Source organism: Papio anubis, chromosome 10 (genome assembly GCF_008728515.1).
Source record: "Papio anubis isolate 15944 chromosome 10, Panubis1.0, whole genome shotgun sequence".
NCBI lineage: Eukaryota > Metazoa > Chordata > Mammalia > Primates > Cercopithecidae > Papio > Papio anubis.
This window is the reverse complement of record NC_044985.1, coordinates 80,679,784-80,704,664: the sequence shown is the minus strand read 5'-3', so window position 1 is coordinate 80,704,664 and position 24,881 is coordinate 80,679,784. Positions and strand designations below refer to the sequence as shown.

At 40.2% G+C, this 24,881-nt stretch overlaps 1 protein-coding gene across 12 annotated transcripts in view; it reads left to right on the top strand.

Annotated features, from left to right (window-relative positions):
- ANKRD44 (ankyrin repeat domain 44) overlaps window positions 1-24,881 on the top strand; it is a 345,963-nt gene that overhangs the window by 223,609 nt on the left and 97,473 nt on the right. For all 12 annotated transcript variants that reach the window (XR_004176609.1, XR_004176608.1, XR_004176610.1 and 9 more), the window contains 3 exons: window positions 2,427-2,567; window positions 4,222-4,302; window positions 7,454-7,565. Coding sequence is in view for 9 of the 12 variants with exons in the window: in XM_031651434.1 (XP_031507294.1) it covers window positions 2,427-2,567; window positions 4,222-4,302; window positions 7,454-7,565 (334 nt within the window). In the remaining 3 variants the exon portion in view is untranslated. The remainder of the gene's footprint in view (window positions 1-2,426; window positions 2,568-4,221; window positions 4,303-7,453; window positions 7,566-24,881) is intronic.

Genomic DNA, 24,881 nt, shown 5'->3' with positions numbered 1-24,881 from the left:
GTGGACTCTGACTCCTTGTCTCTCTCCCTGTTACGGGAAAGGGCTCCCCATCCAGACCCCAGGAGAGGGTTCTTGGATCTTGCGCAAGAAAGAATTCAGGGCGAGTCCATAGAGTAAAGTGAAAGCAAGTTTATTAAGAAAGTAAAGAAATGAAAGAATGGCTACTCCATAGACAGAGTAGCTCCAAGGGCTGCTGGTGGCCCATTTTTATAGTTATTTCTTGATTATATGCTAAACAAGGGGTGGATTATTCATGCCCCCCCTTTTTACACCATATAGGGTAATTTCCTGATGTTGCCATGGCATTTGTAAACTGTCATGGCGCTGGTGAGAGTGTAGCAGTGAGGACAACCAGAGGTCATTCCTGTTGCCATCTTGATTTTGGTGGGTTTTGACTGGCTTCTTTACTGCAACCTGTTTCATCAGCAAGGTCTTTATGACCTGTATCTTGTGCTGACCTCCTGTCTTATCTTATGACTTAGAATGCCTAAGCATCTGGGAATGCAGCCCAGTAGGTCTCAGCCTCATCTTACCCAGCCCTTATTCAAGATGGAGTTGCTGTGGTTCACATGTCTCTGACATCCCCACCTGACTGTGAGCCTCCTCAGAACAAGAACTGGGTATCATTTTCTCTCTATCTTTGGGCCCTGTCGTGAGGTTCTTACCTAGTAATTTTCAGTCTATTTAAAACATATGCAATCCAATATGTAAAATATTTAAAATTTCTTTCTCTTGAACTAAAGATGAGAAAAATCAATTAGTGACAGAGCCCATAAATTGACTATAAAATATGAAATAGTTATACTTGAAAATTGATCATTTGTTTATTATTCTTTGACTATCAGCTGGTCATACCAGAAAAACTGCTGCACAATTGAGAGTTAAAAATAAGTAATGTACAGCAAATTACTTTATATTTCTGTAGTCTTGCCCTTTACAAGGTGCTTGTGTTTTCTGATACTAACTCTATGAGGTATGTGGGGATGCTGTTACCCCTTTTAGTAGATGAGAAAGCTGAGCCCAAATAAACTAAATGATGTATATGTGTACACAGAATTTTAGACCTAGCAGGACCTTAGAGTGTTTATATTTGGGCCCTGTCATGAGGTTGTTACCTGATAATTTTCAGTCTAATTGAAACATGTGTAATCCAATAGGTAAAATATTTAAAATTTCTTTTTTTTGAACTAAAGAGGAGAAAAATCAACCAGTAAGAGAGAAACTAAATTATTTGCACATATACACAGAATTTTAGACCTAGAAGGACCTTAGGTAGGGCACAGTAGCTCAAAAGTTCTTATTGAAATAAGGGTGAAGAAGTCAAGATCCAGAGAGGGGATGTGATTTGGGCCAGCTTGCACATCTGCCAATGCCAGAACCCAGGGCTTCTGATTCGGATTCGGATTCTGCATTGTTCTTCCCATTAACCAACGTCCCTACCCTCAAGGAGCTTGCAGTTCAGTGGGGAGGATGAGACAATACACCAGTGCTAAAATCAAGGCAGTATGTGATGAGAACTCAAGAGAGACCCAGAGAGTAGCTAAGCCATCTCAGACAAAATAAAGAGAACTAGCCCCTGGAACAAGATGATGAGTGGGGTTTTGATGGGTGGAAGTGATTCATGAATGGGCATTCCTGGGGGTAAACCAACCTGGACAAAGGTTGAGGGGAAGTGTGAACATAATCCAGAAAGCCTCAAGTCATCCGCTTTGGTTATTCTAATGGGTACATCTAGGGGAGAGAGATACCCCATCAAAAGGAGATTGGGACCAGTTTTGGAAGGTCTACAATTCTAGGCTGAGGAATCAAGTCTTTGGTTAGTAGAGAGAACCAAAGGTTTTAGAACACGATTGTTATATGTGGGTATTGCACCTTAAAAAAAATTCTTCATTTATACTAACTAGAAATTATGGACACTTGGTTAGAGCTAAGGAAGCCAATAGGATGGGCTGGCAATGGTCCAAAAAAGCAATAATGTAGACCTGAACTAGGATAGGCTCTAAGAAGGAAAAGAAAGGACAGATCCATGGTAGATGGCCTCGTTTGAAGCCACTGTCTTTATAGCCTCACTTCCAGTTTATACAGGTTAAGCACCCCTCATCTGAAAATCCAAATTCTGAAATGCTCCAAAATCTGAAACGTTTGGGGCACTGACATAATGTTCGAAGGAAATGCTCATTGGAACATTTTGAATTTTGGATTTTTGAATAAAAGATGCTCAACCATCCAAAACACTTCTAGTTCAAGCATTTCAGATAAGGGATACCTAACTTGTGTAGTTAAAGGAAGGCATGACTTTGATCTCCACACACTGTGAGAGTCTAAGAGCTTTCCATGCCCCTAGGCATACTGCTGCCCATGCTAGTGCTAACAACGGGCCTGTTTTCCAGACTGAATGAAGTAATAAATTGCTGTTTGTTTTTCAGGACCCCTTTGCACTATGCAGCTGCGAATTGTCATTTCCACTGTATTGAGACATTAGTGACCACAGGGGCCAACGTTAATGAAACAGATGACTGGGGACGCACAGCTTTGCATTATGCCGCTGCATCAGACATGGATAGAAAGTAAAAACAGCCTTGCTCATGCTTCCTCTGGGAACAGGGTTGGGGAGTGGTGGGGAAGGATTGCTAAGTTTTCTTCATATCACCTCATGGAAAAAGAGTTAGACTAATCCAAAAGAGTTAGATTTGCTTCATTCCAAACCTGGGCTTTCCTTTTCTGGTCAATTTATGTTTGATTATTACATGTCACTGCACAATTACTTCTCTGTTCTTTGGGTTGAATCCCAAGTGTAGCTGTCAAGCTCAAGTTTATGGTTCATTCAAAATCTGTTGTAATTTATTTTGACATATACCATAGTTTTCATCATCACCACTTAAATGCTTCATTTGCTATAAAACTTACATTTGCTAATATATATGTCATATGTCAAAAACATCCACCCATGCATAATCCCAACAGCCTTTAAATTCAGCGTCAATACATGTAAACTAGGCACCATTGCTCCAAACCTGGGCATGAATGCTCTTTCAGGAGCTAGAGGAGAGGAAGTTGGTTGCTCAGGGCATGTTTGGATTCTAGGTGGGTAGGAATGGAAAACAGAAATAAGTGAACCAGTTCAAGGGAAGAAGGTGGGAGAGATGCCCACAGTTGATGAAATTGTTCTTGGAAGCTTAAGGAAGGGCCTCCTTCATAGGAATACTTTTAGGTGACCCTGTTTGAAGAACTATTGAATTATTTGCTGCCTTGTGCTGTGAAATTGATTCTGGGTCAGTGCTAATTGCTTTTCTTGTAGAGCAATGGCTTTTAGATGGTGACCCACAGTGAGAAATACCATCTTACAGTCATGACCCAATATGCACATTCACATGTATATATAGTTTATTTAGTATGTAAAGTGGAAATAAACTTTTCATAAAATCATATTTACTTTTACCATATGTGATGCATTCTGACATATTCTGTATTTCATTAGATAAAAAATATTGCTGACTACAACCCACTAAGTCGATTTCACAATTCAGTAATGGCTTATGATCTCTAGTTTGAAAAATACTGCTTGTTTCCTCTTCATAGTTATATAATAAATAGAAATAATAATATCAGATGTAGCATTCTGATCCCTTAGGCGTACAGGTTATTAACAAACATTGCTTAACAAACATTTATTGAGCATCTACTATGTGCCAAGCTCCAGACAATTCACTTGGAATAGATTGGGGGTGGTGAAAAGGGTGGGGAAACAATACACTTCCTCTGTTAAGAGCTGGAAAAGGAATTTTGGATGGTGAAGAATTGTTCTGGCAGATGAAGGGTGAATAGGACCCCATTTCTGGACAAATGAGATGCTGAGCTGGTAAGGAGGCAGTGGGGAATGTGGTAGGAGTCAAAGAAGTTTCAGCTAAGTCACTACTTTAAAGAATTACTTGGGAAGTTTAGAATGTTTATAGAAAGGTGGGCAACTTGATTGTTAACTTAATTGCTGATACTTAAGTGGAAGTTTTAAGAAATCATATTCTCAGTTGGATCCTTGGGAGAGAATAGATTTATGGGATGGCTTTGGAGAGAACCATGTATATCTTCAGTGAAAATCAGTGGTGCTTATTTCTTCTGGGTTGGGGTAAAAATCATTAAGATATAAATTGCACCAAAACCATTAACAGCTTTGCCATTTAAAAAAATTAATTGCAATTTTTTTCTGTCCTTTATGCTGAGAAGTAAGACTATCTTAGGAAATGCCCATGAAAATTCAGAAGAACTTGAAAGAGCCAGGGAGCTGAAGGAAAAGGAAGCCACACTGTAAGTTTCTTCTCAGCTTAAGAACAAGGTGCCATTTCTGACGCTGCTTCTGCTTCTCTGAGTTGCCACGTTGCCTGCCTTAGTATTTTGGGGTTTCACTTGGAATCTTGAGGAAGTGATATGGGTTTGCCTTTAATGGGAAAGAAACTATTCTTTTAATACAGCCTTCAATTCTACTATTTTCACACAGGGAACTTTCTAAAATTGTAAGCTTTGCTTCAGCAACCACTGTGATTGGTCAGTGGTTTTTAGGACCTGGTGTCCTAAATGTCATTTCTGACTGTGATGCATCATGTATCAGTGAAGACAGATGAAGCCTCCTCTGAGAGCCTTAGGTTCTGCTTTTATGACCTGGGGACATCTATTTAGCAGATCCTATTTTAAAACGTCTTAATACTTTGGTGTGAAATAGCCATTTGTGCTTTCCCCTCCCCCAGCCCACACCCACATCAATTTAGGAAGAGCCTCCTGCTCCTGCAAAAGGCTGCTTCTGGGCCCCTCATCCCACCTGCCTCTCCCTGGCTTCTAACAGAGACATAGCTCTTTGCTGTGGCAGGGGTGGGAGTGCCTGCCATCACTCAGGGCTGTAGATGCACAGGAACCTCCGGCTTCATCCTCTGAGAGTCCTTTCCGCACCACAGGTCACAGTGAGAAGCTTACAGTGCTCAGTGCAGTACCCAGCACATAGTCAATATTCAATAGCTGTTGAGTAGATGAACAAACGAACGAATTGGTACCCACACCTTGTGCCTCACCCCTGTGGAATCCAGTGGATATGGTGCTGTATGAGTCTGCAGGCACATTGTTGTTAACTTATTTATTCTTTCATTGTCAGATGACCCAGTTTTTCTGTGGCCTGAATGCCTGTGTCTACTCCAGGGTCTTCCCACCCTACACTATGCTCCTCCCATGCCCAGACTGTTGTGGAAAGGTATAGTTAGAGAGTATGGCTCCAATGCAGGTTGTGGGACCTAACTTTGATGGTAATTGGGGTGGGGACAGGAAATGCAGCAGCTAATAAAGTAGGATGACCAGAGTTTTGCTTTGATACCCCCAAATTTAAAATAACAATACTAAAAGGCTGTAGCATCTTAAGCCACTGCAGCAAATGCCCCCTTTTCCAGTGAACTGCAAGCTTCCCCTGAGCCAGACAAGCTGATGGAGAGGGAGGGGACAAGAAAGGCAGGGGTCAGGAGGAACCAGCTGCCTGAGAGTTCTTCTGTGCAAAGGGAGGCCACTCCCTGTATCCAGATACGCCTCTGACCTCATGTGCATCTGTTGGCTTTGCATCATAATTGCCAAATTACTAGGCCCTGGGAAGAGAAAAAAAAATAAGCATTCCCAGCTAAAACACGGAATTCATGTTTTCCTTACAAACAATGTGGAGAATATCCAAGTTCTACATTACTTTTATTATAATACTACTATTGGCAGTATGTATAGTTCAACTGTGTTACAAATTCAATTTATCAACTAATTTTTGGGATATAATCCATTCAGAAATTGGGAATTATGTGTCCACTAGCATGTTATTCCTATTGAGTGATTTCATTTAAAGAGCCAAATTCAATTTACAGTGAGTCATACCTGGGATCCTTTCCATGGGCATTTAATTAACAGAATGAAAAAGAACTTCCTTCCTTATAAGGTGCAAATGACCGAAGAGGGAATAATAGCAAGACTCTAAGAATAGTTTGATTTATTATTGACATGTGGGTATTTGGTTTTTTTTTTTTTTTTTTTTTTTTGAGACGGAGTCTCGCTCTGCCGCCCAGGCTGGAGTGCAATGGCCGGATCTCGGCTCACTGCAAGCTCCGCCTCCCGGGTTCACGCCATTCTCCTGCCTCAGCCTCCCGAGTAGCTGGGACTACAGGCGCCCGCCACCGCACCCGGCTAGTTTTTTGTATTTTTTAGTAGAGACGGGGTTTCACCGTGTTAGCCAGGATGGTCTCGATCTCCTGACCTCGTGATCCACCCGTCTCGGCCTCCCAAAGTGCTGGGATTACAGGCTTGAGCCACCGCGCCCGGCCCGGGTATTTGGTTTTTTTAAATATATATGGCTTTCATCAGTTTTTCTAGAAATTGAAGTATCTGTTTTAATTGTCCCTGTGTGTAATTGACTTTTCTCCTTTTGGGTTATACCAAAAGATAGGTAAATGCCATTTAAAAGTTTTTGGGTAAACTGTAGAAATTTTCTGTTGGAAGGTCTTATTTAATGTATGGGTTGATATTTAGAATGTTAACATTTTGATTTGAGTATGAAATTGAATCAGCTTGGTCTTGTAAAGGACATGTTTGTCCCATTGTCACAAGGATAATGCTGACGCTATGAAGCAGCACTTCCTGACTAGCAACTCCCTCTTTCCCAGCAGGACTGGACCATTTGCAGTAGGCCCTGAACAGAACTTATTACATCCCTGGGTACTTGTGAACTAGAGTTTTGGGCTCTTCAGTGAAGGTGGAGCCATGCTCCTTCCTCTAAGCTTTCCAAAGACTGTGGCTTTTTCAGAAAAATTACAACTCTGCCTGAAAGGGCTTTAAACTTTTTTTTTTTTTTTCAGGTCTATATTCCTAATGGTGAAATTTAAGCCTCTTTATTCATATGTGGTTATGAAGTTAATTCTTTGTTCTTTAAAAATGATTACCCATTCCTTTAATCTTTTTATTGTTTAGGCTATTCTTATTTTTTTTTTCTTACTCTTTTTAACTTTCATTTTCTAACCTTTGATTTTATGGTGAGGTTAAGAGTAAACCCCTCCCTACTGAGGTTGCCCTGTTACTTGCCCTGTTACTGATCACTTCTTTATTGAGACTTTGTTCAATCAATGTGGAGCTCCAAAACTTACTATTCAGTAATCTTGATAACAGATGTTCTTACCTGAAGATGAGAGAAAAAAATCGTAATTACCCTCTTTTTCCTAAAGCTTTTCCTGAATTCTAGAATGGCTATATTAAGCTCAAATAAAGATAGCTACAGAAAACACACACACACACAATTTTCAATACATAAAACTTCAATGCTGTAGGGTTTTTAAAGAAACAAACTCATAAAATACTTCATGGAACATTCATCACAGGATGATTTACGTAAACTTATCTTTTTCAGTCCAGAGATGTTTTCTAAAATAACACTTCATTTTTATACTTACAGATGTCTAGAGTTTCTGCTTCAAAATGATGCAAATCCGTCTATCCGGGACAAGGAAGGTTACAATAGTATACATTATGCTGCTGCCTATGGGCACAGGCAATGTCTGGAATTGGTGAGTTGTTTTGTTTTGTTTTCTCGAACCCACGCACACACACATGCACACACACAGACACACAGACCAAATCACAGAGGCATTAACTGTTTTTTCCAGAGTCGTAGCTCTGGTCTGTGTAAAAAGTGGGGCCATGAATCAGGATTTCATGAATTACTGATTTCAAAAAGTGTTTTTTCTACTGCACCATGCTACCTTCCATTGCAGGTTAGAGCCCCACCACCACCCAAGGCTTTTAAACACAGCGCAAAAGCATGGTACCCACTGATATAAGGCAATACCATTTCTGCCTCCTAACACCAGCATTGCCATGGAAGTTGGTATAGACCTATTAGCAAATATGGCTTTGTGTTTTGATCCCATATAAGAAATGCTCCTCACAAAGTGTGTGTGTGTGTGTGTGTGTGTGTGTGTGTGTGTGTGTGGTAATCAGTGGCAGAGTGAAGGCTTTCTACTGTAACTATGTATCATGAGCCTGCCTTCCAAAATATACCTAAGACACAGCTGTCTTTAATTGGTTTTCTCTATGAAAACCATGTCATAATTGTCATGATAAAACAAACTTTTATTATACAGTTTGTTATTATAGTCTTAATAATGTGTGCTGTTCTATAGTACTTTCGTGAGTTATCTTTAATCCTTCATAGTCTGGAAACTCAGGATAATTATCCTAACACCTTCTTTGTATAGAAATAACATTGCATGCAATATCTTCATTTTTTTTTAGGAAGGCCATTTTGGTACCATTATTTCTGTTATTCAAGTAAGAGGTTTTTCTGTTCATAAGAAGGTTTCACAAATTCTGTCTGTTAATGAAATTACCCCCTTTGATTAGATCAACATTTGCCCTGTGTAATTTACAAAGAGATGACTATTCATGACAATTATAAAACATTCAAAAACAGTTAGGAAGAGGTGTTACTTGATCTTAATTTACACTGTCAGTCGAACAGACCGGATTATCAATATAATTGGTAGAAGTGTTACTATTGTTTGCTTTCAGGAAAGAAACCACAGTCAGTCATTTGTAACACAGGATGAAAGTTCTCTCATTTTCCTGAATGATTTTAGTTGGACAGAAAGTTTTATGTATTCCTATTTTGGAATGCATCCCAAAATTCCTTTTGGGTGTAGTTTGTACAAAGCAAAGATCCTAAGCAGGCTAAAAACATTATTATGCCCCACCCCCTCCCAATCAAAACAAAACACAATCCTGAAAACAACCTGGACTTTCCCTTAGGAGTGGAACCACAAATCAGACCTTTGCAGGTATCTTATCCCCACTGTTGGCTCACCTAACTGTGGATGGATTAGAACAGGAGATGAGACAGGAGGAAAGGGTTCTGAAAGGAGGGAAGAGGGAATAGGACCCTGTCTTTGATACAAGTGTTAAGTAAATTTCAAAAGAAAACATATATGTTTTCTTTTCATAAGCCATAACCATATGAAAAAAAGCTCAGCATCACTGATCATTAGAGAAATGCAAACCAAAACCATAATGAGGTACCATCTCACACCAGTCAGAATGGCTATTAATAAAAAGTCAAAAAATAACAGATGCTGGCCAGGTTGTGGAGAAAAGGGAATATTTATACACTGTTGATGGGAGTGTAAATTAGTTTAACCATTGTGGAAGGCACTGTGGCAATTCCTCAAAGACCTAAAAGCAAAACTACCATTCAACCTAGCAATCCAACCACTGGGTGTATACCCAAAGGAATATAAATCATTCTAACCATAAAGATACATGCATATGTATGTTCATTGCAGCATTATTTACAATAGCAAAGACATGGAATCAACCTAAATTCCCATCAACAGTAGACTGGATAAAGACAGTATGGTGTATATATATATCATGGAATATTATGCAGCCATAAAAAACAACGAGATCATGTTCTTTGTAGGAACATGGATACAACTGGAGGACATAATCTTTAGCAAAAAAACGTAGGGGCAAGAAACCAAATACTGCATGTTCTCACTTATAAGTGGGAGCTAAATGATGAGAACACATGGACACAAAGAGGGGAACAACAGACACTGGGGCCTACTTAAGGGTGGAGGATGGGAGGAGGGAGAGAATAAGAAAAATTAACTATTTGGTACGAGGCTTAGTACCTGGGTGGCAAAATGATCTGTACAACAAACCCCCATGACACAAATTTACCTATATAGCAAACCTGCACATGTACCCCTGAACCTAAAAGTTTTTTTTTTAAACCCGAAAACAAGTATTAAATGAAGAAGTAGGGTTTTGAGGGGGATGCTTTTTCTCATATATTTTCCCTCTTTCTGTAGGAATCCGATATCTTTATAGTCTTTAAAACTCCAATTTCCTTGGGTACTAGATGTTAGGAAAGCAAACCAATTAACTCATATGCACTAGGAGGTGAATTTCTAACACTTTCACATTGCTATGCCAATCTTCCTCCTCATCTCCCAGCACAAACACCTGTCTTCCCAGGGGTCATCCTTTGAACAAATTGTCCCTGACTCTGTACTTTGTGCTAGAGTTATATTGGTGAAGAGACACATATCTGGTAGCTCTTCATAGGTTATCTGAGCCTCTGAACAGGAATTGTACAAGGAGATCTTTTTTTGACTCCACCATCCCAGCCTATGCTTCTGGCCTGTGGAGGGAATGGAGAGAGTAAATGAGTATGTGTGGTCCTCTGGCCTTCACTACCGGTCCAGGGACTTTGTCCTCTGGGCGCTGGAGTAGGATTGAAGAAGATGGGGGGCCATCTGGACTAGCTGATTTGTGAGGCTGATGAAATGTGTCTTTGGCACTTCCTCCCATCTACTTGAGCAATTACTGTGAGTATGCATATCATTAAATATGTATCATTAAATTTGATGTACATTTTGACTCTGACACTCAGCTTGGTCTGTGTTTACTTTGGCATTCATGGTTTGTGGCTCCTGTCTGTGATCGTAAGCATAGAATTTATAAACTACTTTGTGTTCAGTCCATTTTGCTGTAATCAAAAAGAAACAGAAATTATTATAGTTGTTTTAACTTTACTTCTATTATACAGACTTATATTTAATTAGTTCCATGAGGAAAAAAGACTTTAAAAAGTAGTATGAACCCCTTCGCCTTGATAGAAGTAGCCAAGGTTGAGAATTCTGCCAAGTCTACCTACTTAGGCCAGTGTTCTCAGCTGGTCTTGATCAAAGACGTTTGTACTATGTGTGCAAGCAAAAATCTGCCCACAAACATGTACTGAGAGCTGTGATCCGTCATATTTAATTGGGCTCAAAATATCAAAGCAAAATGGGGGAGACTTGGCTAATAAAGCTTCTTGTGTCTGAGTATAATGTATGTTTGAGTGGAGGAAGGGAATTGGCAAAGGAAATCTCCTTTTTTCTCTATCTGAAGTGTATTCTTACTGGCTCTGAAAAGAAAAATCAGGGAATCATGCCCCTATTTGGAATTTTTGAGTTTATATTGGTTTATTATATATTTTTTTACAATATTAAAGATTTGTCCATGAACATAAAGATCTTGGAGGCTTTTTTATTGAAATGGAAAAATGTGTGTGCCAATGTAATTATGTAAATTGTCTACAAAACTTAGAGAGATTGAAAACTCTAGGCCTCTGATTACATTCAGGCTGAGATTTTTTCATGCCAAATCATTTGGAATTTGGCTGCTTCTCTGAATCTTGTCCCCTGTTCAATGATAGGAATGAACTTCAACTTCAACTGTGAGAATAAGTAGGGGTGACAAACGCCCCTACTTATATATACTGGGAGCTTCTGGGATTCTCCGAAGAAAGACTGAAAGCAACTGTGTCTTGGGCAACTCAACACTAAAATTATGCTGCTTTCAAATAAACGACTCAATGTTTTAGGTTGTTTCTTGTGTTTATCACAGGACTTTAGAAAACCATTACCACCTGGCTCTGAATAAATATATGTGTCTGTATAAGATAGACTTATGGCCAGGTGCAGTGGCTCACAGCTTATAATCCCACCACTTTGGGAGGCTGAGGTGGGAGGATTGCTTGAGTCCAGGAATTCAAGACCAACCTGGGCAACATAGTAAGGCCTTGTCTCTACAAAAATATTTTTAAAATTAGCCAGGCATGGTAATGTGATGTGCACCTGTAGTCCTCGCTACTCAGGAGGCTGAGGCAGGAAGATTGCTTGAGCCCAGGAGTTTGAGGTTTCAGTGACCTATGATTGCACCACTGCAGTCCAGCCTGGGTGACAGAACAAGACCCCGTCTCTTAGAAAAATAGTATGGACTTACATTGGCAATGTCTCAGTAAGCCTCTCAAGACCAAGAAAGCAGGTAGAAAAAAGCAGTTAAAAAAAGGAAAACTCCTGAGTGGTCATCTGAGGACAAGAAAATGAAAAATCAGTAAATTTGAACCCCAGCCTCAAACAAGTCTCTGATGACTGCTTTCTCTCCCCAGAGGTGCTGCTAAGAGAAGGACTTGGGTTGTGCCTGACCTCCCAGCAGGCAGCCTGCCAAGGGGCGGTATTCTCTGGAAACCTCAACAATGCCGGTCTTGTGTTTTCTTCTATTTAATTCAGTTGGAGAGAAACATAAAATCCTATGAGGAACTCTCATTAAGGGCAAGGGTGTGGGTGAGCATGGATATTTTGATACCACTGGCATCCTCTGATATATGAATATAAGTTCACAAATTTTGAGTTAGAATTTGGATGTAAATCTATATTCAAAACAGTTGAATAGACAATGTTTTATGATAAGATGTTCCATTTTTTTTTTTGTAATGTGGCAGAAAAAATTTTGGGGGCTTTACCATGAATGAATTTGGCAGCTGATGAAAGAACCATTCAACAGGATGTGTTAAAATAGAACATTTCAGATTTGCCTTCAGTTGAGGGCCTAGGACACTGGGGCCATTGCCTCCACATTTCAAAGTGAGATACTGGTGCTTCAACCCATGGCCCCCTTCCCCATTTCTAAAGTCACAGTTGGAAAGAACAAGAAGTTAGAGATTAGAGAGAAGCCTTCTTTGAAGCTAGCTCTGCTGTGAATTCTACCACCCCTCGTAGTAGAGGAGACAGAATGCCTTCTCCTGACCCCAGCCTTAAGGGAGGGCAGCTTCAGGGAGATTGCTTAGGTATCTTGTTTGTGTCCCACACAATTTAGGGAGCATGCCAGGCTGGTATATGATAAACCTAAAGACTCAATGGCTCTGATCAGAACTTGCTGGCCAGGCAGCTAAATAAGAAGAAGGCTGTGTTTGAGAAATCACTCCACTCTCACCAATGATTGGTCAAAGTATATATTTCCCAATGCCCAAATGTGAGCCAAGGGCCAGAGCTAGCTTGGGGTTCTCCTTGATCCCACTCAAGAGGGCTGCCTGGAAGAGTCAGGAGACCCAGGATTCCTAGTGTGGAGAGGGGAATATAAGTTACCAGCAGGAAGGTCCATTCACCCAGGCAGAGGGAACTGCAGGCGAGACACCCCAGTGATGGTGGAGAACCTAATTCAGCATCTAAGAGAGAGACAGTTGTAAACATCTGACCTGGTGAGAGACATCACTGCCAGCAGGGTGCCAGGCAGACCATTGTCGCTGCTCCTAGTGTGTCTTCCTTTCCCTTTCCCCTTTAGACCTGGAGAAGGCAGAGGCAGATGAGGAGGAGGAGAAGCCCTAGGTTGGGGAATAGAGAAGTCAGCCGTGTCTCATTACCCACTGCAGTCTTTGGGGGAAGGCGGGAAGGAGTTTTAATAAGTTAAACAATGTTAGGAGTCTATGATTATCACACTGGAACAGATGTATTGATTGCTGACATGAAGTTATGTTTTAAACTAAAGTGCCTAGAGAACTCTTTATTATTTGTTGGAGATTTTGCATGAAGTGGCAGGAAAAGAAGTAACCTCATAAAGGAGATCGGACCTAGTATAGGGAAAAAGAGAATAAATGTATTATTTGATTATACCCATGACTCACTGGTTCAGTAAATAGCTACACACTTACAGTCATTGTTTCAGGAAAAAATTAATGCTCAGCTCTAAGGAAAAATAAACTATTATCCTTTAAACATTTGCGAATTTAAATATCAACTTATAAGGCATTAGGTTCTATTAATGTCAAGCACTTACCAGGTGCCAAAAGTTGGTGAACAAGTGAAATACACTGTGAGTGACTAAGCTTTATTTAGTGATAAAACGTCAGTGCTAATTTTTAAGTATATAGCAACTGTCCTGTTTGTTAGGAAGGTATTTCACAGAAGATGGCAGGTGAGAAAAGAAATGAAAATTTGCCTTTCTATGGCCTGGACTTTTCTTTAGATTTGATTACTTTCCAATACCACCTCATTTTACTGCAACTGCCCCTCCATGATTTCTTTTTCAATAAAAACCTATACTAGCATGTCGAACTGGTATAAAGACATGTACCAAATTAAACGTTATACACACACATATGCATATGTGCACATATTTCTCTGTAATTTCTTCCAGATGGATAGGGAGCACTAAGAGGTTCAAGGAATAGGAATTACTGCTTCTGATGTGGAAACTTCTAAGGACCCAGTGATGTCACAAAAAGGAAGATTTTTTGTTTTAAAGAGAAGGCAGTTTAAAAGTCAACCAAAAAAATAAGTTACTCTGGCCCGCCCTCCTTTCCTCCCCCTACCCTCCTCCTCCTTTCTTCTCCTTCCTTCCTTCCTTCCTTCCTTCCTTCCTTCCTTCCTTCCTTCCTTCCTTCCTTCCTTCCTTCCTTCCTTCCTTCCTTCTTTCCTTCCTTCCTTCCCTCCTCCCTCCCTCCCTCCCTCTCTCCACCCCTTCCCTCTCTCCCCTGCTTCCCTCTCTCCCCTACCTTCCTCCCTCCCTCCCTCCCTCCCTCTCAGTCACAAACCCACTAGGCAAGCCTGAGCAGAGCAGGAAGGCAGCCCAGTTGGCGCTAAGGCCTCAGGAGGGAAATCAGGAAGGCAGCCTAGTAAGGGTTGGAACCCCACTCAAGGAGAGTGTCCTAAATGTGTATGCCCCAAGCAACAGAGCTGTGATATATGTGGAGCAAAACTGTTAGAACTGAAAAGATAAACAGAAATCCACAATTGCAGTGGGAGACTTTAGCACCTCTCTCTCAACAATTGGTAGAACAATGAGACTGAAAATTGTCAAGTATATAGAAAAAGTCAATAACATAATCAACCAAGTGGATCTGATCAACAATAAGAACACTCCACCGAGCAACATCAGAATACATATTTAGTTCAAGAGTTCAAGTGCCCATGAATGTTCACCAAGATAAACAATATCTTGAAGCATAAAACAAAATTCAAAAAACATGAAATAATTGAAATCATACAGGGCGTGTTTTCTAGCCACAATGGAATAAAACTAGAAATCAATAATAGAAAGATACCAGGAAAATCTCCAACACTAGGAAATTAAAACCAGACTTGTAAATAATTCATGGGTTAAAAGGAAAGCCTCAAGGGAAATTCAAAAACTATCTTGGACTGAATGAAAATGAAAGTACGACAAAGCGAAATTTGGGGACTCAGCTAAATTATGCTGAGAAAGAAATTTTTAGCACCAAATGGTTACATCAGAAAAGAGGAAAGTCTCAAGTCAGTAATCTAAGCTTCCACTTCAAGAATCTGGAGAGAGCAAATTTAACTCAAAAGAAGCAGAAAATTGTTATAAAGATGGAGGCAGAAATAAATGAAATTGAAAACCAATGAAGAAATTCAATGAAACAAAAATCTGATTTTTTGAAAAATCAGTAACATTGACAAACCTGTAGCTAAGAAAAAGAGAGAGGAAACATAAATTACCAATATCAGGAATGAAATAGGGGATGTCACCATAGACCTTGCAGATATTAAAAGGATAAAGGAATATTATGAATAACTCTACATACATTAATTCGACAACTTGATAAAACAGACTCATTCATTGAAAAACACAAACTACCTTCATTTACCCAATGTGAAGTAGATCATTTGAATAACCCTTTAACTATATTCAGAAAATTAAATTTTAAAACTTCCCCTAAATAAATTTCCAGGCATGGATGATTTCACTGCAGAATTCTACCAAATACTTAAAGAATTAACATAATTCTACACTATCTTTTCTGGAAAATAGAATACAAGAGAATACTTTCCAATTCATTTATGAAGGTAATACCTTGATATTAAGTACCAAAGAGAGACAGACAGACAGACATACACACACACACACACACACACACACAGAGAGAGAGAGAGCAAGCGAGAGAGAGCGCAGTGTCTTTCATGAACATGAATGCAAAAATCTTTACAAATTACCAAATAGAATTCAGTGATATATACAGAGAATTATATACCATGACTAATGGAATTTATTACAGGGATGCAAGCCTGTTTCAATATTTGAAAATCAGTCAGTGTAATTCACTGTATTAACAGGCTAAAGAAGAAAAATCAGATTTATATCAACCAATACAGAAAACACTTTTGACAAAATTTAACACTTATTTAAGACAATAAAACAAGCAAACAACAACAACACAAAACAAAACTCTCCTAGAAAAATTAGATAGAGGGGAACTTCCTCAACTTGATAAAGAGCATGTAACAACTTGATAAAGAACAGCTAATTTACTTAACAGTAAAAGACTAAGGCAAGGATGTCTTCTTATACCACTCCTATTCAACATTGTGCTAAAAATTCTAGCCAGAGCAATTAGGCAAGAAAAGGAAATAAAAAGTGTACAGATCAGAAAGGAATAAACAAAACTGTTCCTATTTGCAGATGACATTGTTGTCTACGTAGAAAATCCCCAGTAATAAACCAAAAAATCCTAGAAGTCATAAGTGAGTTCATCAAGGTCACAAGATATGAGATAAACATATAAAAATCAATTGCGTTTCTGTGTACTAGGAATGAATATGTAGATACCAAAATTAAAAGTACAATATTATTTTCAACTGCACCAAAAAATTGCTGTCAAGAACTCTGCGCTTAGTCCTAGATCCAAAAGACATGTGTTGAAACCACAAAATGGTGATGAAAGAAATCAAAGATGTAAAAAAAAAGGAGAGACATTCTGTATTCGTGGATTAGAAGACTCAACATGGTAAAGATGCCAAATTAATCTGTAGGTTTAACACAATTCTTATCAAAATTCTAGCAAGGTTTTTATAGACAGATGAAAGATTTTTCTAAAATTTTTATGGAATAGCAAACGAACTAGAAAGCCAACACAATTTTGAAAAAGAACAATGTGGGAAAAATCAGTCTACCTGATTTCAAGAATTATTATATAGTTTGAATATATAATATATATTTTATACTACTGTGTCAATACATGACAGTCTTGTTAATACCTTACCCAGTAATCAAGACTGTGAAGTATTGGCAGAGTGATAGGCACATAGCTCAATGGAACAGAATAGACAGCTTAGACATATACCCACAAAAATATGCCCAACTGATTTTTGAAAAAGGTGGAAAAGCAACTCAGCAAAGAGAAGGTCAAATTTTTAACAAATGATGCTGGAGCCACTGGACACCCATAGGCAAATAAAAAAAATCTTGACCTAAGTCTCATACATTATACAAAAATTAACTCAAAATGGATCATAGATTTAAAGGTAAAACAAAAAAAAAAAAAAAAAAAGAAAATCCTTGGGATTTAGGACAAAGCACAGAGTTCTTGACAGCAATTTTTTTAAAAAAAGATTGCTAAATTGGACTTCATTAACATTTAAAACTTTTGCTCTGTGAAAGACCCTGTCACCAGTTTGAAAAGACAAACATTAAATTGCAAGAAAATATTTGCAAGTCACATATCTGACAAGATATGTGTCTAGAATATATAAAGAATTCTCGAAACTCAACAGATTTTTAAAAGATAACACAAACACTCCCATTAAGAAATGAGCAAAATATGGCTAGGCGCGATGGCTCACACCTGTAATCCCAGCACTTTGGGAGGGCAAGCGGGGCAGATCTCTTGAGGCCGACAGTTTGAGACCACCCTGGCCCACATAGTGAAACCCTGTCTCTGCTAAAAATACAAAAATTAGTCGGGTTGGTGGCACATGCCTGTAATTCCAGCTACTTGGGAGGCTGAGGCACGAGAATCACTTGAACCTGAGAGTTAGAAGTTACAGTGAGCCAAGATCTTGCCACTGCGTTCCGGCCTGGGAGACAGCGAGACTCTATCTCAAAAAAAAAAAAGAGAGCAAAATACATGAACAGATATTTCACTGAAGGGGACATATGGATGACAAGCACATGAAAAGATGTTCAATATCATTAGTCATTAGGAAAATGTAAATAAAAACCACAATGAGGTCACTATATGCATATTAAAATGGCTAAAATAAAAACAGTGACAACACCAAGAGCTGGTAATGATGGAGAGAAAGTGGGTCACTCATGCATTTGCAAGTGGCAGTATAAAAAGGGGTAGTTATTCTGCAGAGCAGATTGACCGTTCCTTTAAAAACGATTTAATGTAATTCCTATGTGAATCAGCAATTTTACTCCTGAGCATTTTTATTTCAGAGAAATGAAAGCTTATGTTCACACAAAATCTGTACACAAATGTTCATAGGAGCTTTATTTGTAATAGCCAAAAACTGGAAACAACTCAAATATCTTTCAGTGGGCAAACTGGTACATCCATACTAAGGAATACTTTTCAGCCATAAAAAGGAACAAATTATTGACATATGCAGCAACCTAGATGAATCTCCAGGGAATAATAAAAGGCAATTGTGTTAAGTGAAAACAAAAATCTAAAAGGTTACATACTGTGTGATTCCATTTATATAACATTATTGAAATGATGAAATTATAGAATGAAAAACAGATTAGTGGTGGTCTTTTTTTTTTTTTTTTTTGAGACGGAGTCTCGCTCTGTCGCCCAGGCTGGAGTGCAGTGGCTGGATCTCAGCTCACTGCAAGCTCCGCCTCCCGGGTTCACGCCATTCTCCTGCCTCAGCCTCCCGAGTAGCTGGGACTACAGGCGCCCGCCACATCGCCCGGCTAGTTTTTTGTATTTTTTTTAGTAGAGACGGGGTTTCACCGTGTTAGCTAGGATGGTCTCGATCTCCTGACCTCGTGATCCACCCGTCTCGGCCTCCCAAAGTGCTGGGATTACAGGCTTGAGCCACCGCGCCCGGCCAATTAGTGGTGGTCTTTAGGGATTAATTAGGGGTTAGGTGTTAGGGAAGGTAAATGGGTGTGTCTATAATAGGACAACCTGAGTTGCCTATGTGGTGATGGAAATACTCTGTATCTTGACTTTATTGAGATATCAGTATCTTGTATATGTATCCATATCCTGGTGGTGTTACTGTACTATAGTTTCATAAGATGCCACCATTGGGGGAAACATGGGATCTCTCTATATTATTTCTTATAATTACATGTTAATCTACAATGATCTCAAAACGAAGTTTAATTTAAAAATCTATGTAACTAGGAAACAATCTCTTTAGGAAAAAAATGGATATCTTGGTAAATGAAGTTGATTAGCCCTCAGTTATAATGAAGACCTGCCATGAAAATCTAGCTGGAAAACAAAATTTTTAGCTTAAAGTATTCTGCCTCTGCCACCAGACTGTGTGCTCTTTGAAGAAAGAGACGTTTCCTCTCACCCTAGCTGAAAGGCAGTCTGACTGAGCGGTGCAGGGTGCAGGACCTAGAGCCAGAGCAAATTCAGATTCTGCCTTTTACTAACATTATGATCTTGGTTGATCTCTCTGTATGTTAATTTCCTCATCAGCGAAATGCACAGAATGACAGGACCTACCTCCTAGGGTTGTTGTGAGGATTCAGCAAGTCAGTGAATTAAAAATGCCTAGAGCAGTGCCATTCACTCTTTGCATCCCTAATACCTAAATCAGAGTGTCTGGCATTCAGTGGGTGCTCTGTTACGTGTTTGTTTACTGAAGTGGGTTAATATAAAGATATAACTATGTAGCTTAGAATATATAACATTGTTTTCTGCGGAAAATGTAGCTTTTGCTTATTTTATGTTTTTGATAGTAAAATTGATTCGTATTCCCTGAACATATGGTAGCATGGAAAGAAGTATTAGGACAACCAGAGTGATGAAGCCAGCCTTGGATTAGACATTGTCTTTGAATAAGCACCTAATTCAGTGATCTATGTGTGTCACCTAAGAGTTATGTTTAACTACTACCACCACCTTGAATGCTAAATTATTCAACATTTCAACTACACGAGTTCTTAGAAAGACCACCTTATCCAAAAATCAATGCATGCAGCTCAGGTGTCTCATCCAGAATGGGATCTGGCAGCTGGTCTTTCAACTCTTTCCACTGGGAGAAAGCTTCCGAATCTGTATCTCTAACCTCAGTGTGCTTCAAGGTCCAGGCTTAGCCATCCAATTGCCTGGTGGATATCACCATCCAGAGGACTTGCTGGAACTGGAGTAGGTTCTGAACTTTATGGCACCAAAGTTCATGGAACTTTGATCGACAAAATAAGGTCATCAGACACTCATTCCTTAAAAGAATCAACCTTCAATGAAACAAAACAAAACCCTGATTCTTTTTCAAAGTTTTAGCTCATGAGGGAGTTTAACAACCATGCTTATCATTTTTAATAAAGTTGGAATAATGAACATTTATGACAAGCATGTTGGACTGGGCTCTGTGTCTGCATCATCTCATTTTATTCTCATAACAGTTCTGTAAAGTACCTGCTATTATTATCCATATTTCACAGATAGGTATCCTAAGGCACAAAGAAATTAAGTAACTACCCTGGGTGATATGACTGGTGGGATGTAGAGCCAGGATTCAAACCCATGTCTGTCTCACTCTGAATTCCAAGCTTTCAACAACCATGCTGTACTGTCTGGAGGACTAGTATTAACTCCAGACTTTTGAAAGACGAAGCTATCTCAGAACATCTGAATTCCAACCAAGGTACCATCAAGATGAGTGGTCTTCAGGATTTATCAAAGGGAAGCAAGAGAACCTCAGACAATACCAACAGTTATGTCTGTAGATCTATATCATTCATTTATTCTCTTCTCTTCTCTCTTTCTCTCTCTCTCTCCCCTCTCCTTCCTTCTTTACCTTCTTCCTTTCTTTCTTTCTTTTTTTAGACAGGGGTCTTGCCTCTGTTGCCTAGACTGGAGTGCAGTGGCATGATCACAGCTCACTGCAGCCTCAGCCTCTGGGGTTCAACTGATCCTCTCACTTCAGCCTCCCAAGTAGCTGGGACTACAGTAGCCCACCACACCCAGCTAATTTTTGTATTATTTATTTATATATGTGTGTGTATATATAGAGAGAGATGTGTGTGTGTGTATGTGTGTGTGTGTGTGTTTTTAAGACAGATTCTTGCTCTGTTGCCCATGCAGTGGCACGATCTCGGCTCACTGCAACCTCCGCCTCCGGAGTTCAAGCAATTCTCCTGCCTCAGCCTCCCAAGTAGCTGGGACTACAGGTGCCCCACCACCGCACCTGGCTAATTTTTGTATTTTTAGTAGAGATGGGGTTTCCCCATGTCGGCCCGGCTGGTCTCAAACTCCTGACCTCAAGTGATCTGCCCACCTCGGCCTCCCAAAGTGCTGGGATTACAGGTGTGAGCCACTGCTCCAGGTCATAATTTTTGTATTTTTTAGAGACAAGATTCCGACATGTTGCCTGGACTGGTCTTGAACGTCTGAGCTCAAGCAATCTGCCTGACTGAGCCTCCCAAAGTGCTGAGATTATAGGCATAAGCCACCATGCCTGGCCCATCCATTTTTTTGCATGACTAGCAGTCTGCATTTTTTTTTTCTATTAGGAGAGCAGAATCACCCTATGCCATTATCCACCCAGTGAGGGGTAAAATCGACCCCAGCTACAGCTCTGTGGTACATCCCACTGTTTGAAATCTGCAGCATTAGCCCTGGACTTCTGCACATATTTTCATAAAAGCACTCATGCTTGGACCCAGCCCTCCTCCTGGAATCTCTGTTCAGCATCTTTTGTAACAGCTGCTGTCAGCTTGGTATCACTCTCCAGATGATAACACCTGCCAGGGAGGAGTGCTTCCAGCTAGAGAGAGGAAAGTGACTTTCCAGCAAGCTTGTTTCTCCAAAGATGGCTTGTCCTTGGCAGCTGCTAAGGACTCCTCTGTTGTGAAGTCTAGATCAGGTCCCTGTAATAATCACTTCCCTTCTTGATCCTCATTTGGTTAGATACAATGTAAAGGCCTGAGGACTTTTTAGTCAGAATGACAGCTCACATGCACACCTGTGTTCCAGGTCAGGGTGCTGTGAAGCTCACAAAGAACAAAGAGCCTTTCTAAAATTCCAAAGGAGGGAAGAGGCCTGGCTGTCTGTAACAGCTGAAGGAATATCTGGGAAAACCAAACCCTCAGCAGTAAGTGAGATTTACTTTCTCACATGGGCAGATCCTCACAACCTAAGTGGTAACATCACCGGATTTAAATTCTGTGGGCCATTCAGCAGAGAAGAGTAGTTTTGGGCCAGGTTCAGTGGCTCACGCCTGGAATACCGGCACTTTGGGAGGTCAAGGCAGGAGGATTGGTTGAGCTCAGGAGCTTGAGACCAGCTTGGGCAACATAGCAAGACCTTGTCTCTCCAAAAAAAAGAAAAGAAAAGAAAAAATTAGTTGGGTGTGGTGATGTGTACCTGTAGTTCCAACTACTCAGGAGGCTGAGGTGGGGGGATTGCTTGAGTCCAGGAGTTTGAAGCTGCAGTGAGCCATGATCGTGCCACCGCACTCCAGCCTGGGTGACAGAATGAGATTCCATCTGGAAAAAAAAGTAGTTTTGTTAATATTTAGCAATAACATTCACCTGTTCACTGGAAAGGTAATTTGGTACATTTTACAGTCACAACTCTATAGCATTTTTTTTCTAGGAAACATTTTATAGTTTTCCAAACACATAAGTTATTTCACACAAAATTGTTTAAATTACATAAAGATATTTTTTAGTATATAGCAATCTTGATCTCAAATTCCTCACATTGTTATGGGACAGACTATAGTAAGAAATAGTCCAAAGCAACCATTTCAGATGAGCAGTGTGTTTTTGTTGTCATTGTCTCTTAAAATGTGTTTTTTAAATGAAGGGAGTGTTACAATTAATATATTTGATTACTCAATATTTCCTGTGTACTGGCCTTTTTAAGACTCTCCAGAGTACTAGCAGTTAGTGGGTTTGGAGATTAGAGTCTACATCCCAGTTGTTTTTTGTTTGTTTGAGCCAGAGTCTCGCTCTGTCGCCCAGGCTGGAGTGCAGTAGCGTGATCTCAGCTCACTGCGGCCTCTGCCTCCTGGGTTCAAGTGATTCTCCTGCCTCAGCCTCCTGGGTAACTGGGATTGCAGGTGCACGCCATCACGCCTGACTGATTTTTGTATTTTTAGTAGAGACAGGGTTTCATCATGCTGGCTGGGGCGGGTCTTGAACTCCTGAGATCTGCCCACCTCAGCCTCCCAAAGTGCTGGGATTATACACATAAGGCATCCCGCTGGGCCCCAGTTTTTATAAGTTCATAAACTTTATTCATCTGCATTATCATACCAGTCACACCAGATGGATGACAAGAACATCCTTCATGAATTTACAGTGAAAAATCCAGCTGCTAAAAGGACCAGGAGATTCATGTCATCTACTACAGCTATGTTCCCTTCTAAGTAGGGGATCCAGTTTTACAAACTGAATAAAGATCAGATGTTTTCTTCCTGAGTATGGAATTAAAATCAAAGAAATTGAGTAAAAATTAATGCGCTCAAGCTGTGATAACCTCGTGTATCCTCTCTTATTCAAAACCCAGTGCCTTACCAATCAGAATACCTTTGATGACCCATCCAGGAGTCCTGTCCTCTGGACAGGGCTACAGAAACCCTTACCACTAGTTCTGTTTTTCCTAGACTCCATGAATACTGACTTGGTAGGCCATTAGGACAACTTCCAAGGTGTGGCTTCTCTTACATTAGCTACCTAATTTAGGATGGCTGCTTTCTGATGTTACAGAGTGGATTAGAGGGAAATGTGCTAGGAACCATGGCCGACACAGAAATAATATTAGGCATGCGAGGGTGTGGTGGCTCACGCCTGTAATCCAAGCACTTTGGGAGGCCGAAGCAGGTGGATCACCTGAGGTCAGGCGTTCAAGACCAGCCTGACCAACATGGTGAAACCCCATCTGTACTAAAAATACAAAAATTAGCCGGGCATGGCGGTGCATGCCTGTAATCCCAGCTACTTGGGAAGCTGAGGCAGGAGAATTGCTTGAATCCGGGAGGCGGCGGTTGCAGTGAGCCAAGATTGTGCCATTGCACTCTAGCCTGGACAATAGAGTGAGACGCTGTTTCAAAAAATAAATAAATAAATAAATAAATAAATAAATAAATAAATAATAGGCATGGATATTACTTTCAAGGAGATTATAACCTAGTTTGGGAGGTAAAAAGTGTGCGACATAAATATTGACTTATCACCCACATTTCCTAGTTCTCCATAGGGTGATAACAGGATTATAATAACTACTCCCCAGTTATTTCTCTGGCCCTGCCCCCAAATTCTGCAGGATCTGGCTGTGCTCCAGTTCCTTCGGAAGGGCTTTCAGCATGTTTCCCACAAACTCTACACACTTCTCATGGTGAGCACAGGACACCCACTGTTTTCTTCTTCTCCTGTTTTTGCTTTCTGTGGTGGTATCTTCTGTTACTGTTTACACCCCAAAGACTGTTTGGTCACCGGTGTCCAGTAAAGACACTGCTCCAATCACTGCCCACCCGTGACAATGCAGGGGCTGCCAGTGTCAATGCCCGGGTGTGGCGTCTGTCCTCTGCCACCTCCTGCAGTCCCCACCCGACAACTCAGGCCTGAGCTTATGGGAGTTCAGCCAGAGGAGGGCCTGTGTGATATGCTTGAAAGCTCGAAGACTTCCACATTATACAGTCTGGTTTGGAATGCCAGCCCCACAATTACCTAGCCACAAGGTCTGTAAGCATTTTACTTCACTTCCATGAGCCTTCATAGCTTGTCTAATCTGTCAAATGGGGGTTAGGTTGCTTATAGCATTAAGTGGAAGAATGTAAGTAAATCCTAAAAAAATTAAAAGTAGAACTACCATGTAGTCCAGATATATATCTTCCAGGAATGAAATCAGTCTCTCGAAGATGTGTCTACACTCTTATGTTCACTGCAGCACTATTCACAGTAGTCAAGCTGTAGAAGCAACCTAAGTGTTCATTGATAGATGGTTACTGTGATACACATACACAGACACACACACAGACAGGGAAATCATTCAGTTTTAAAACATAAGGGAATCCTGCCGTTTGTAACAACATGTATGACCTGGAAGACATTACACTAGGTGA